This window comes from Erinaceus europaeus, chromosome 7 (assembly GCF_950295315.1).
Source record: "Erinaceus europaeus chromosome 7, mEriEur2.1, whole genome shotgun sequence".
Lineage (NCBI taxonomy): Eukaryota > Metazoa > Chordata > Mammalia > Eulipotyphla > Erinaceidae > Erinaceus > Erinaceus europaeus.
In genome coordinates this window covers 37,878,358-37,894,042 of record NC_080168.1, presented here as the reverse complement: position 1 = coordinate 37,894,042, position 15,685 = coordinate 37,878,358, and the positions used below count along the sequence as shown (strand labels likewise).

The 15,685-nt window shown below is 41.8% G+C and overlaps 1 protein-coding gene across 3 annotated transcripts in view; it reads left to right on the top strand.

Annotated features, from left to right (window-relative positions):
• Positions 1 to 5,436: 5,436 nt before the first annotated feature.
• PLCL1 (phospholipase C like 1 (inactive)) overlaps positions 5,437 to 15,685 on the top strand; it is a 520,815-nt gene continuing 510,566 nt past the window's right edge. For all 3 annotated transcript variants that reach the window (XM_060194204.1, XM_060194203.1, XM_007534411.3), the window contains exon 1: positions 5,437 to 5,678. In XM_060194204.1, the coding sequence (XP_060050187.1) occupies positions 5,448 to 5,678 (231 nt within the window). In that variant the 5' untranslated portion in view covers positions 5,437 to 5,447. The remainder of the gene's footprint in view (positions 5,679 to 15,685) is intronic.

Sequence of the window (15,685 nt, the reverse complement as noted above, 5' to 3'; positions counted from 1 at the left end):
ACGATATGCCACCAAGTTAGAGAACCTGGAAGAAATGGACAATTTACTAGATACCTACCAACTTCCAAAATTAAGTAAAGAGGAAGTGGATAACATGAACAGGCCCATCACAGCTAATGAAATTGAAACAGTTAATAAAACCTTCCCAAGAATAAAAGTCCTGGACCAGATGGTTTTACAAATGAATTCTACAAAACCTTCAAGGAAGAGTTAATACCTCTACTTTTAAAAGTCTTCCAGAAGATTGAAGACACTGGAATACTCCCTGCCAGCTTCTATGAAGCTAACATCACTCTGATACCAAAAGCAGACAGGGACACAACCAATACAGACCAATATCTCTGATGAACATAGATGCTAAAATAATGAACAAAATTCTAGCCATCTGGATACAGCAGTATATTAAAAAGATTGTTCATCATGACCAAGAGGGGTTTATCCCAGGCTTGCAAGGTTGGTTTAATATACGTAAATCAATCAACGTGATCCACCACATCAGTAAAAGCAAGACCAAAAACCACATAGTCATATCAATAGATGCAGAGAAAGCCTTTGACAAAATACAACATCCCTTTATGATCAAAACACTACAAAAATGGGAATAGATGGAAAATTCTCAAGATACCACTATCTTGAGTCTATATATAGCAAACCTACAGCCAACATCATACTCACAATGGTGAAAAACTGGAAGCATTTCCACTCAGATCAGGTACTAGACAGGGCTGCCCACTATCACCATTACTATTCAACATAGTGTTGGAAGTTCTTGCCATAGCAATCAGGCAAGAGCAAGGAATTAAAGGGATACAGATTGGAAGAGAAGAAGTCAAACTCTCCCTATTTGCAGATGACATGATAGTATACATAGAAAAACCTAAGGAATCCAGAAAGAAACTTTTGGAAATCATCAGGCTGTCCAGCTACAAAATTAACATTCAAAAGTCAGTGGCATTCCTGCATGGAAACGCTAACATAGAAGAAGTTGAAATCCAGAAATCAAGTCCTTTGTTTTTTAATATTTATTTATTTTCCCTTTTGTTGCCCCTTTTTTATTGTAGTTATTATTGTTGTTATTGATGTCGTCGTTAGGACAGAGAGATATGGAGAGAGAAGGGGAAGACAGAGGAGGAGAGAAAGATAGACACTTGCAAACCTGATTCACTGCCTGGAAACTACCACCCCTGCAGCTGGGGCACTGGAGGATCTTTACACAGGTCCTTGTACTTTTTGCCACCTGTGCTTAACCCGACTCCCAAATTAATTCCTTTTACTATAGCAACAAACAATATAATATCTAGGATTAAACCTAACCAAAGAAATGAAAGACTTGTATACTGAAAATTATGGGAATTGAAAAAGACACCAAGAAGTGGAAAGATAATCCATGCTCATGGGTTGGAAGAATTAACATCATCAAAATGAATATACTACCCAGAGCCATATAAAAATTTAATGCTATCCCCATCAAGATCTGAACCACATTTTTAAGAGAATAGAACAAATACTACAAATGTTTATCTGGAACCAGAAAATACCTAGAATTGCCAAAACAATCTTGAGAAAAAAGAACAGAAATGGAGGCATCACACTCCCAGATCTCAAATTGTATTATAGGGCGATTGTCACCAAAACTGCTTGGTACTGGAACATGAATAGACACACTGACCATTGGAATAGAATTGAGAGCCCAGAAGTAAGCCCCCATACCTATGGACATCTAATCTTTGACAAAGGTGCCCAGACTATTAAATGGGGAAAGCAGAGTCTCTTCAACAAATGGTGTTGGAAACAGTGGGTTAAAACATGCAGAAGAATGAAACTGAATCACTCTATGTCACCAAATACAAAAGTTAATTCCAAGTGGATCAAGGACTTAGATGTTAGACCACAAACTATCGGGTACTTAGAAGAAAATATTGGCAGAACTCTTTTCCATATAAATTTTAAAGACATCTTCAATGAAACGAATCCAATTACAAAGAAGACTAAGGAAAGTATAAACCTACGGGACTACATCAAATTAAAAAGCTTCTTCACAGCAAAAGAAACGACTACCCAAACCAAGAGACCCCTCACAAAATGGGAGAAGATCTTTACATGCCATACATCAGACAAGAGTTTAATAACCAACATATACAGAGAGCTTGTCAAACTCAACAACAAGAAAACAAATAACCCCATCCAAAAATGGGGGGAGGACATGGACAGAATATTCACCACAGAAGAGATCCAAAAGGCTGTGAAACACATGAAAAAATGCTCCAAGTCTCTGACTTTCAGAGAAATGCAAATAAAGACAACAATGAAATACCATTTCACTCCTGTGAGAATGTCATACATCAGAAAAGGTAACAGCAGCAAATGCTGGAGAGGGTGTGAGGTCGAAGGAACCCTCCTGCACTGCTGATGGGAATGTAAATTGGTCCAACCTCTGTGGAGAACAGTCTGGAGAACTCTCACAAGGCTAGAAATGGACCTACCCTATGATCCTGCAATTCCTCTCCTGGGGATATATCCTAAGAAACCCAACATATCCATCCATAAAGATCTGTGTACACCTATGTTCTTAGCAGCACAATTTGTAATAGCTAAAACCTGGAAGCAACCTAGATGTCCAACAACAGATGAGTGGCTGAGCAAGTTGTGGTATATATACAATGGAATACTACTCAGCTGTAAAAAATGGTGACTTCACCGTTTTCAGCCGATCTTGGATGGACCTTGAAAAATTCATGTTGAGTGAAATAAGTCAGAAACAGAAGGATGAATATGGGATGATCTCACTCTCAGGCAGAAGTTGAAAAACAAGATCAGAAGAGAAAACGCAAGTATAACCTGAACTGGAATTGGTGTATTACACCAAACTAAAAGACTCTGGGGTGGGTGGGTGAGGAGAATACAGGTCCAAGGATTCAGAGGACCTAGTGGGGGTTGTATTGTTATATGGGAAACTGGGAAATGTTATGCATGTACAAACTATTGTATTTAATGTCAATTGTAAAACATTAATTTCCCAGTAAAGAAATTAAAAAATATATAAAGTAATTCTCTAAAAAAAAAGAAAAAAAGAAAATAGCAAATAAAAAAATTACTATACAAGACTGGTGAGAATTCTTGAGTGAGTCAGGCTGAAAGATGTGGTGCCCTTTTACTTCCATTAGCCACTGGATATACTATGTAAGGCAGATCTGTTCAAAAGAAACCTTTAATTGCATTTCCCCTCTTGCCTTTTACATTAGGAAAGATGGAAGACAGAAAAGAAAATAGCACTTGTTATTATGGATGTAGTTCTCAGAATATCACTAGAGGGCGGTATTGTCTCTAAAAGCAGAGACTGCTAACCTATCATACTTTCATTACTGGACTGTTCTTATATTTAAAGAATAGGTAAACTCAGTCTTCTCAGTTTTCTCTGAAAGTTGATAAATGTAAAGTCTAACACGTCTGAAGGACCTCATCTATTTCTGGCAAGTTGTAGTCCTGAAGGAGTCAGGTAAAACAGTGACGAAATTACTGGAGGAGATAGGCAGCAGATTGTAATTTGAGTGCCGTCACACACACACACACACACACACACACACACACACACACACACACACACACCACACACACACACACACACACACACACACACCACACACACACACACACACACACACACATATCCTTGGGCTTTCATCTCACCTGTACAATAAAAGGGTTGCCCTAGATGATCCTTAAATTCTGAGATTCTAACAAATTTGTGATTTAAAAGACCGAAGAATTTTTCATGCTTATGACAAAGGAACAAATAAAGTTTCAAATTATTAACAATTAAAATACATTTTAGTGTTACATCTGAGGTTTAATGTCTTTTTAATATCAAAAAGCTTTTACATGAAAATGTCAAGTCAGGGGCTGGGCGGTAGCGCAGTGGGCACTGGCACTGACTGGCGTAAGCCCAGGCTCCCCACCTCCAGGGGAGTCGCTTCACAGGTGGTGAAGCAGGTCTGCAGCTGTCTCTCCCTCCCCATCACTGTCTTCCCCTTTTCTTTCCATTTCTCTCTATCCTATCCAACAACAACGACAGCAATAATAACAACAACAATGATAAACAAGGGCACCAACAGGGAAAAAATGGTCTCCAGGAGCAGTGGATTCATAGAGCAGGCACCGAGCCCCAGTGATAACCCCTGGAGAGAAAAGTCAAGTTTTCAGCCCTACTAGGAAATCCCAGTCAGTCCTTTGCATCTATCGTAGCTGTCTGTGATCAGTGTCAGTGATTCTAAGACTGCTGTACTTGATTGACAGCTGAGTGTCAGTAAGCAAAATTTGACTATATATAGGATTATCTTGAGACAGGAGGGTTAGCCACTATCAAATAAGGATGTTTTAGAATAGGGACTGAACCTCCCACTCCATCTTGTTCTTAGGCAACTTCCCTGAAACCTGTGCTTTGTTAGGAGTCATTCTCCAGAAGGATTTAGTCTATTCAATTTCCTGTTACCTTCATTCAGCTCTTTGATCTGACTCCCTTTCTTTGTCATATTCATTCACATTGCATAGCGAACTGAGGATTCTTTCACAGAACCCCGAGGGAACTATCCAACCCTAGTCTCAACACACCCCAGTGTTATCTCTGCATGGGTTGGCATCTGAAGGTGGGTATTCCCGTTAACAAGTACCCATGAGCGTGCCCAGGGTGCTCCATTCAGACCAAAGGCTTCAACATCCATACTCAGCACCCACTTTCCTCCAAACTGCTCTGCTCTGGAAACCAAGGCGGCCTCCACCCCCCTCCCCACGTTCACATTCTGCAGCACTTAGGGCTCCTTTCCGGCTTGGAAACTTGCTGAAACGAACAGGGATCGCCCGCGGAGGCGCAGGGGCGCGCAGGGGCTCACCTGCCTGCGCCCGGGAGCGGGCGGGGCGGCCCAGCACCCTCCTCCCCGCGGGGCACACCCCTGGGTGCCGGGGATTGGCCACGCCGCGCCCCCGCCCCCCCAGCGAGACGGGGCTCCAGAGAGGCCCGGGCGCCTGCCAATCCCCGCGGGCCGTCAAAACAAGTGCCGGGTGTCAAAACAGAACAGAGTGCAGGCCGCCCCCGCCGCTCGGGGTTGCACTCGGGGCTGCGGGGCCGCGCGACTCCCGCACCTCCCGGCCGCGCGCCCAGCCCAGGAGGCCGCCGAGCCCCGCGCCCGGTGCCTTTTGTCTGCAGCCGAGAGGGGCTGCAGCTCGGCGCGGAGGCCGGCCGCTCCTTCCCACTTCTCGTCTCCCCTCCTGCTCGCACCTCAGCCCTCAGACAGCAGGGCTGCAGGACCGGAGCCCCGCGGACCTCTGCCCGAGCCATGTCCTTGCTCCAGAAAGTTGCCGCCGCCGCCGCCCCCGCCGGGCAGTGAAACAAAAGTCTGGTGGGGCTGCCCGGGCGCAGGAGCGCGCGGGTCCCGGGTCCGAGCGCGCGGGCCATGGCGGAGGGCACGGCGGGCAGATGGGCTCCAGACGCCGCGGGGGCGGAGTACGACTCCCGCCCGGGCCCCGACAGCCTCCTGGGGGACGGCGTGGCGGCTGTCCCCGGGGCCCGGTCGAGGGACCGTCGCAGCGGGGTCGCGCTGCCGGGCGCTGCAGGGGCCGCGGACGGCGAGGCGGGCTTCCTGGAGGCGGCGCGGGCCACTCCCCGGCGCAGCAGCATCATTAAGGTGGGTCAGGACGCGCCGCTTATCGTTAAGGTGGGGGGCCCGGTGGGGCCATGGGTGCCGAGAGGGTGGGAGCCCGGCGAGACTCCGTGCCAGGAGGATGGGGGACTTGGAGAGACTGGGTGCCAGGAGGGTGGGGGCCTGGAGAGACTGGGTGCGGGAGGGTGGGGGGCCTGGAGAGACTGCGTGCGGGAGGGTGGGGTCCTGGAGAGATTGGGTGCCAGGAGGGTGGGGGGCCCGGCGGGGCCGTGGGTGCGGGAGGGTGGGAGCCGGGCTGGAGGTGCGGTGTCGGGAGGCTTTGTGCTCTGGGCATCGCATCCTCCCACCCGCTTCACGACCAAACCTCTTGTCAGCCGGCCGGCCTGAGCTTCTGGAAAGCCGGAGAGACAGACTGTTCTTCCTCCCCTGATGGCGGGGGAAAGTTGCTCTCCGAGTCTGTGTTCATCCCCTCTGAGAGCCCCGCTGCCCTGGATGGGAGAACCCAGTGCAAAGCAGACCTGGGTGGCCCCAGAAAGGTCAGCTTCTCCGGAGTAGTAAAGGGAATGAACGAACGTAGGCACTTACCCTCTGGTAGGACTCCTCTGCCCCCACCCCCTTCGCGCCTATTCCCCTCACTCCCGCAAAAAGAAAGGAGAGAAGAAAGGAAGGAAGGAAGGAAGGAAAGAAGGAAGGAAGGAAGAAAGGGTGCAACACTCAGAACCAAAACCAAGTCCTACAAAGCCCAAGAAGCGGTGGCCTTTCCTGGTAGACAGAACTCTGGAGCCCCGCCATCCTCAGGAGTGAGCAGTGGAGTCAGCTCTGTGCGCCAAGCATCTTCCTGCATCACGGTGATCACAGCACATCCAGGGACAAGGTCCTGGTCCCAGCCGCAACTACCAGACAGGACGCATCTCTGCAGGTTTTGACATCGCCACCCTCCACCTTTTTTTTGTTTCACTGCTACTTGGGGCTTGTTTCCTGTTTGAGATTTCATGCTTTATTTAAGTGTGTGATGAGGGAAAGTCTCCTGGGAATCACAACCCTCCCACAGATTTTGGAAAAGGGCCTCAGCATATATGCAAGTGAATAATCATGTGCAGTTGAAATTAAAACTGATTGAGGAAGTGTTATCAGCATGGAACCAGGCACACAGTCACATTTTCTTTTCTTTTTTTCTTTTCTGACCAGAGTACTACTCACTTCTGATTGTTAGTGGTGCTGGGGACAGGACCTGAGACATCTCACATGCAAACCCTCTGCACTGCTGCTGCACCATTTCTTACCCCCTGCTTATTTATATTTATTTTAAAAGGCCAAAGATGATTGTGAGAAATGGACTCAGTGCTATTTACTGTTGAACTTGGCATGCTAGGAGATTAGAAGCTCTCGTTGAGGTCTAAGCTTGTAAGTACATCATATGCTTCTTTTTCTCAAGCTTTAATTTGGAACTCCCAGTGGTAGACTGTGCCCACAGTACATTTGGCTAGCTCCAGGTATGAGCTAGGCTGTCCCCAACACTGACACATGAACGTTTAAAATCAACAGAGTTTTCTATATTAGAAGAGTGGGTGGTAGTTGCAAATGACTTGTAGTAGTTTCTGGTATTTTGTGACTTTTACATCATGTGAAAAGGAGTCTACTTCTGTGAGTGTGAATTTGGATAAAAAAGAAATGATCGATTTTTAATACATTTCAACCTATTGGTCGGAAAGCACATTAAAATATTTTTGTATTGTTTACTGAGAAAGAGAGGAGAGAGAGGAGAGGGAAGAAAGATGGAGGAGAGAAGCTTTGGCATACTTTATGTTGGGGACTGAATCCAGGACCTCATACTTGAGAGTCTAACAATTGATCCACAACATTTAATGCCAGCACATTATGGCATCATAATTAGGAAAAACCATACCTGTTAGATTCTAAGACAGTGGTATCACATGTGGTCCTGGTGTGTGAAAACAAGAACAACCAGGATATTTTAAAATATGCATCATAAAAAACAATGGACTATAGAGTTGTAAAAAAAAAGTAATAAAAGCAACAGGGTTTAAGAAAAGCAACAGGGTTTAAGAAATATATAAACTCTTTTAATTGAAGTTATAATATTTGTTTGTATTAAGGTAACATTGACTTACAAAATGTGTTACAATTCTATTTCTTTGCAAACTGTGTGCTACCACATACATTTGAATTTTAAGTTACTCCTCATACAGCTTTATATTTTCAGAAGGTTCTCGCTGAGTAGTGGTGCCTTTTTATTTTTAAATTTTTGTGACAGGGGAGGAGATAAGAGACTATCAGCTCAATATTTTTCCTCTTTGGTAAAAAAAAAAAGACCTTTAAAATAAAAAACACTGGAAATTGAAGTAGATTCTTATTATCTAAGTTCTATTGAAAAATAAAACATTTAATATATACATATAATTGAAAAGTCAGATGCTGCAAAGGAGAATGAAAGGAAGATTTCCAGCTACTTGATATTGCCCTTTACACTGCCCAGCCCTAGAGCTATTACATTTTCTTATGTATCCTTCCAAAAGTATCTCATGCATATATGATCATGTATATTCATAGTATTTGTAGTAAGTTGCTGGTACTTAACATTTTGTGTGGTAAAATTTGCTTAGTGTTTTACAACCCACATATCCTTAGATTTACTTCAAACATATTGATGTCTATAGAGCTGTCCAGAGTCATTGTGATGGACCAGTTAATTTTTTATTAATGATTTATAAAATTTTGAGATAATGTGTGTAATTCCACACTGTTTCCACAACCAGAGTTCTGTGTTCCCATTCCCTCCATTGGAAACTGCAGTAGCTCTGCCAAAGTCACAGATAGGCCTTGACTATTATTTCTGTAACTGTATGTCTCTATTTATGTATATTAGCCTATTTATTCTATTGTTCTGCCTTCTCTCCTTTTCTGAGTCACACCTCCACCTATTGCTACTTCTGATGGTCTTTGCTTTTTTCCTCTTCTTTCTCTGGGACTTGATGGAGTTGGAGCTCAGAGCCCTCAGAGCAGCTAATCTAAAGGATATCTTGGTAGGTCATGTCATGGACATTGGCTCATGGCTTTGTTCCTAGAGCTTTCGTTTCCTCCCAGTGGGGAAAGGAGGCAGGTGTGGTGAGTTCTGTTCCATACCCTCTCAAAGATGGTCAGAGATGTTTCTGTTGATATCTTGAATCTGCTGTCCCATGATTTGTTTGATTTAGTGTAATAAAAATGAAATTTTCTAAAGAAAGAAAAGATCATATAACAAACATGTGCACATGTCCTATCTCAATAGAAAATGTATTATTTTAAAATTTATTTTAGGGGGTTGGGCGGTGGCGCAAAGCGCAGGGACCGGCGTGAGGATCCCGGTTCAAGCCCCTGGCTCCCCACCTGCAGGGGAGTCGCTTCACAGGCAGTGAAGCAGGTCTGCAGGTGTCTGTCTTTCTCTCCCCCACTCTATCTTCCCCTCCTCTCTCCATTTCTTTCTGTCCTGTCCAGCAACAACGACATCAACAATGGCAATAATAATGGCTACAACAACAAGGGCAACAAAAAGGGGAAAAAATGGCCTCTAGGAGCGGTGGGTTCATGGTGCAGGCACCGAGCCCAGCGATAACCCTGGAGGGAAAAAAAAATATTTTATTTAGGATAAGTAGGGTACATTTCCACATAATTCCCACCTCCAGAGCTTCAGATCCAATCTTCTCCCTTGATAGCTTCCCCTATTCTTTATCCCTCTGGGAGTTATGGACTCAGTATCATTGTGGGGTGCAGAATGTGGGAGGTCTGGCTTCTGTAATTGCTTCCCAACTGAACATGGGCATTAGCAGACCAATCCATACTCTCAGCCTGTCTCTTTCCCTAGTGGGGCAGGGCTCTGGGGAAGTGGGGCTCCAGGACACATGGTGGGGTCTTCTGCCCAAGGAAGTCAGGATGGCATCATAGTATCATCTGGAACCTGGTGGCTGAAAATGAGTTAAGATATAAAACAGAAAAAATTGTTGACTAAAAGCAAGAATATTGAACATAAAAGCAAGAATATTGCAGATGAAGATTTGAGGTTTCTGTTTTGGAAAAAACTAGTAGGTTTGTTTTAGGTATATTCAAGAGGGCCTATAACTTTACTGTTGTTTGCTTTTGCCTAACATCTAATATACAGGTGGACTTAGGTTATTGTCTGGGGAGATGATGTCATGGCTGGAAAAAGGGCTAGAAAAACTGGATCAGGGAAGAGAGTACCTCCCAAATATGGGGAAAGTATCTAAATACTGTTTACTTTAACCCCCATTGATTTGATCTGGGGCTCACATTCTGTGGTCACAGCTAGGAACATTCCAGGCTGCACTAATTTCAGGACCCATCTTCCTCGGGTAGTAGGTAGAGTATGTTGTCCAACCTCCCTTTGGAGAATGGAACATTCTCTACCATTGTTGATCCATATTGAGGGAAAGGTCCTATGGGGGTCCATACAGGGGTCCATTATGTTGTTATGATGGAGATGACCAGTGACAATGGTGAGAGGGATCTGTAAGAGGTCTAGGCTAGCCTGAGAGCCCTGGGGTTCCCACACAGAAAATATATTCTTCATAGTTTTTTCTAAAGATATTGGGCTTTTTAGTGTATACACAAGGAAATGTCTTACTAAATTTTCTGTTAATTAACTGACCTTAGTACAATAATAATTGATATGAATGATCATAACTTTGAATCCCTGAAGGTTTGAAAATCATCAACTATTAATTCTTTGTAGCTTAATCTAAGGATATTGTTTCTTTTCTAATTATTTGGAGGCTAATTCTCTTTTAACTTCACTATTAGGCCATTACGGTCTGATAGTCTATTGGTCTAATCAGAAATTAGACCAATCCACCATTAGACAACTCAGAATAGTACATTCCTCTGTCATGACAGAAAGCAGACTCTCTAGTATATTAACAAAAAGAATGTTTTTGGTAAATCTGCTCTCCCTATTTCACCAAAACATGTGATTAGCTGAGAAAACAGTTTTCTTCTCAACTGATGAAAACCATGACAACGTTTATCTGTGTACATCTTCAGAAAAAATACTCTTAAATATTTTTATTTGTTATTAATAGTTTGTTTCAAGATTATAAGATTACAATGTATAGTTCTATAACACACTCACCACCAAACTTCCATATCTCCACCCTCCAATCAAGCTCCCAAAGAAACTACTGCAGTTCTCACAAGTCTTTAGAAAAATCTTTCATCTGTGTTTGTGTTTCTTCATGTATCCAGTTCTAAATTTTACCAATTTTAATGTGGTAACTAAGGCAGGATCTCTTTAATCTGCCCATTTTTCTCTGTTTTTGTCTTTAATTATTTTTGACAAGCTCAACATTGATACATGTGCATGTTTTTGGTGGTGTTCTATACCACAGTGTTACAGTAAGCTGCATCTTAACTGTTTCTTTTTTTTTTTTTTAATTTATTTTATTTTTAGAAAGAGATGAAGAGAGAGAAAGACACAGAAACACTAGAGCACTGCACAGCTCTGGCTTATTGTGGTGTGGGGGACTGAACCTTCGACTTCAGAGCCTCAGGCATAAGAGTCTCTGCATAACCATTATGCTATTTACCCCCGCCTCTTAACTATTTCTTGATGAGCTGGTGCTTAAACTGACAAGTTCAAACATAACAAGTTAGTTATATGCAAGGCTTACAATGACTAACAATTACATACAATTCTGCTATTGAATATATTTCTAGCTCTTAAATTAGCCAAGTTCAGAGTGAGAGGGGGAGGGACAAGATGGGACACAGTGGATCAAAATAAATAAAACACAGAGAGAAAGGATGAGAGAGGGAGAGAAGGGGGAGATTAGACCATTTATCTCTTGGCACTTGTAGAATTTTTGATGTTCAAAATGCTTAACATTTGAGATTATTATTTATGGCTCTGTATCTTAGTAATGTTTTGGAGAAAGAAAACTGTGTAACTTATTCCCTATAGTAGATGGTGGGAACTGAGATGCATGCTTTTAAAATAACCTTCGGTTTTCTTCCATTATATGTAACATAGATTGAAAGATTCCATATTTATCACTTGCTTTTCATTTTACTTAAGTGAAAATTCTCTAGAATTAGGCCTGCACTGTATTTTAAAAGGCAGAGCCATTTGATAAATATCCTATTTGCCAATATGTGGAACTTTTATCTGTTGCTTTATAACAGGACTACGTCTTCCGGGACGCTGCAGACATTTGAATTTATGAAGGGCTGTCTTCTGGAGTGAGGCACACAGAGAACATGCACTTGGGACAAAGGATCTATTCCCATGCTATTGCATGGAAGATATGAAGTAGGGGATCTTAAGTTGGAATTCTGGAACCATTTGAGATAATTATGAAGGGAAATTAAATGTGAATCAAACGTAACAAACAATTCAGGCACATGTAATTCAAACAGACTTCTGTAGAATGGCCTGGAAATTAATCAGCATCAATGAACTCATTTGCTTATAGAAATGAACATCAAAAGTTCCAAATGAGCAACTGGGAGAACAAGCTGAATGTACGGTCGAGTTGTCCAGCCTTCATTGTTGGGGTGCTGTGAGGATGGTGACCCCTGGTGGGGTCAGTTGCTGGGGCATCTGGTGCTCTTCCTGAGGTATGGCAGAGCTGTATGAATAACATTGGACTTCTTGCGAGGAGGATTTTGTTTACTTTTCCCTGAAACTTCAAAGTGTTGGACTTCTCTGAAAGTGCCATGGAGACATGGTCACATTTCACCTTCAAAGTGATTGCTTCTTTCTGATAGTTCTTATTTAATTTGTAAGAGAATTATAAATATTCAATATAATGTAGATAAAGAACCCTGCCATATTTTATTAGTGTTTGCTACTACTACCTGCATTCACATGATTTGTTTTCCTCCTTGGAAAATGTTCTAAGTTTCAAAAATTAAAATTAGTCAATGAGGGGTTCATTATACAGTGCAATTAAGACTGCATAGTCAACACCCATGTTCAGAGGAGAAACAATTACAGAAGCCAGACCTCCCACATCCTGAACCCCATAATGATTCTGGGTCCATGATTCCAGAGGGATAAAGAATAGGAAAGCTATCAGGGGAAGTGATGAGATATGGAGTTCTGGTGGTGGGAATTGTGTGGAATCTTATCCTATGGTCTTGTCAAAATTTTCATTTTATAAATAAAAACTGAAAAAAGACTGCTGTACCCCTCTTATCCTATGATTTTTGTTAGTGTTTCCTTTTTATAAATAAAAATAATAAAAAAGACTGCATTGTAGTTTTCCCAACTATCCCCTTTTTGCAGGGGAGAAAGAAGATAATGAAATTTTTTGTAGTAAACTGTCAATTGAACCTATATTGCCAAATAACACCCGAGGCACAGCAGGGTATTATGAAAAACATCAGGAGACAACCTACTTTACTTTTAGTGCTCCTGAACAGAACAGCCCATAATGCTTCTAGGGAATGCATGCTCAACCCAGGAGGGGCTGAAAGATGATAGCAATCATTTCTGCTCTCCTGTTTACTTCTTCCCAGCTTTAATAACTTAACATTAACCATGGTTCTAGGAGCAATGTCCAAATTAAGATGTGTACGATTGTATAATAAAAATATTATCTAGCTTAAAATGACTCAACAGAAGAGGCCAGAACAAAGTTACTTACTGATTTCAGCAGCAGTAAATGAATCCTTTGTTATTAGATGGGGAGAGTGAATAATTTGATTGCATTTGCAACCTACATGTAAGCTAATAAATCAGTAATCCTTATAGTGAAATATGTTGTACAAAATCCTACATTTTTATAAGTGTTTTAGTGATGTAAGTTGTTTAGTTGTTTTATTAAGTCTTATTTATATCTGTATCTCAGTTCCTACTACAAGATGGAATAGACAGGAGTAATTATAGTCATACTGTGCTCAAGTGCTAACTTAGAACTAGTCCCAAGTGGCCAACTTTTATAGCAACAATGTTCTGTCTTATTCTAAGGCCTGAACTGTGTCTTTCACTGTGCAGTACAAAATGTACTGTATATTTCAGCTAACATCTGATGGCAACCAGATTATAGTGTGACAAAGTATTGAAATAGTCCTTTGTATTTAAAATCAGATTAGATTTATAGTTTTATTTGTAATATCTTGTGAGGAAGTGTTTAAGAGGGACACAATCTAGTTTATTTTCAATAGTACTATTTTAATTCACCTTGCTAATAATTAATCTAGTGATAAAAGTGAAATTGTACATAGTGAATATAAAACAATCATTTTTATAACATTTTTAAAATCACTTCAGGAAGAAGACAAATTAATTTGAAAATAATACAGTGTCTCCAACATAACAACAACAACAACAAAACATAAAAACTAAGTCATTTCTATATGCTAAGTTTTCAAAAACATATTTTCTCTTTTTTTGGTTTTGCAGTGATAAAGAATAATCCTAGGGCCCTTTGTGGGTATGAGATCACTGAGTGGCCTCCCTCGTCCAAATGTGCTGTATTTCATTCTTTGAGAGAGTGAGAGAGAAAAGAAATAAAGGAGGGAGAGAGACAGCAAATCACAATGCCACCATCCATGGAGCGCTCCTGGTACCATATGTGGTGTTAGATCTTGATCACAGGGCCTCACTCTCTGAACAGTGTGTGCCCTCCTTAGTGAGGTATCTCCAGACCCCTTCAGAGACTTCTTACTTTGTATTAGCCAGTCTGTAGCTACAGTATGCAAGGACACTGCATTTTCCCTTGACCATACACATTTGTAAGAAAGAACAAAAGAACACTTGACTATTAGGTGGAACAGCAGTTGCAAAGTAACACTAGACTGGTGAATCTGACCGCATTCAAGGTAATTTTTCATAAGGCCGAAGTCATTTCACACTAAAGCAGGCTTTACAAATAGCCTGTGTGCTTAAAGCTGATGTACCACATTCTAGATCTGATAGCTGAGGATGGCAGTGAGTACTCAGGAGCACATCACTCAGGTCTGCAGATGAGTGAGATAGTGTGGAAAAATGAGGTTACTTTCCAAATCTCCTGTGGCCTAATCTGGGGTGTGGTCTGGTTCAGAAAAAGGACAGTTGTGTCAATATTCAGTGCAAACAACTCGACTCTTCTGCCTTTCAGGCTAGCCCTGATAGTTGGGTGTGGAAGCAAGAGAGAGGAGACAGAGACATTCACTCTGACCTTTATGGTTCCTTGAAAGCATCACTTTTATAAAACATAACTCACCAGTGCCTGTAAACTAGCAGTCTCTTAGACATTCATCATGATTTATTTCTTGGTTGATAGAGTGGGATGGAAACTGAATTCTGTGCTTCCCCCTCGAGGCTGACCCACAAGATGTTGAGACAGCCTTAGCATTGGGTGAAACTCTTTTTCAATATATTGATTCCATACTATAGTTTGATATATATTTAGAAGTGTTATTAGTAATGAAATTACTTCCTTTATTTATTTAATAGATAAAATATACAATGACCCATCAAAGGATTTTTTTTCTTGAGGATTTTCTGAGTAATAACACATACTTACTGTATAATTTGCTTTATGCTCTGCTGTTGTTCTTTTTATTTTTCTTGACACCAGAATTGTAGTTGGGGCTTGGTGCCTGCAAAACTCCACTGCTTCTGATCACCATTTTGTCGTTCATTTTTTTTCAATCTTTTTCTTCTTTAAAAATTTTTAAAATATTTATTTACTTATTCTCTTTTGTTACCCTTACTGTTTTATTGTTGTAGTTATTGATGTCGTTGTTGTTGGCTAGGACAGAGAGAAACTGAGAGAGGAGGGGAAGACAGGGAGAAAGAGAGAGAGATAGACACCTGCAGACCTGCTTAAGTGACTCCCCTGCAGGTGGGGAGCTAGGGGCTTGAACTGGGATCCTTACGCTGGTCCTTGCACTTTGCACCATGTGTGCTTAACCTTCTGCACTACCGCCTGACTCCCTTGTCTTTCATTTTTTATAGAGGGTAAGAGATACAGATAGATAGAAAGGAGGGAGGGAGAGGCAATGAAGGGGAGAAACTTGTAGCATTGTTCCAC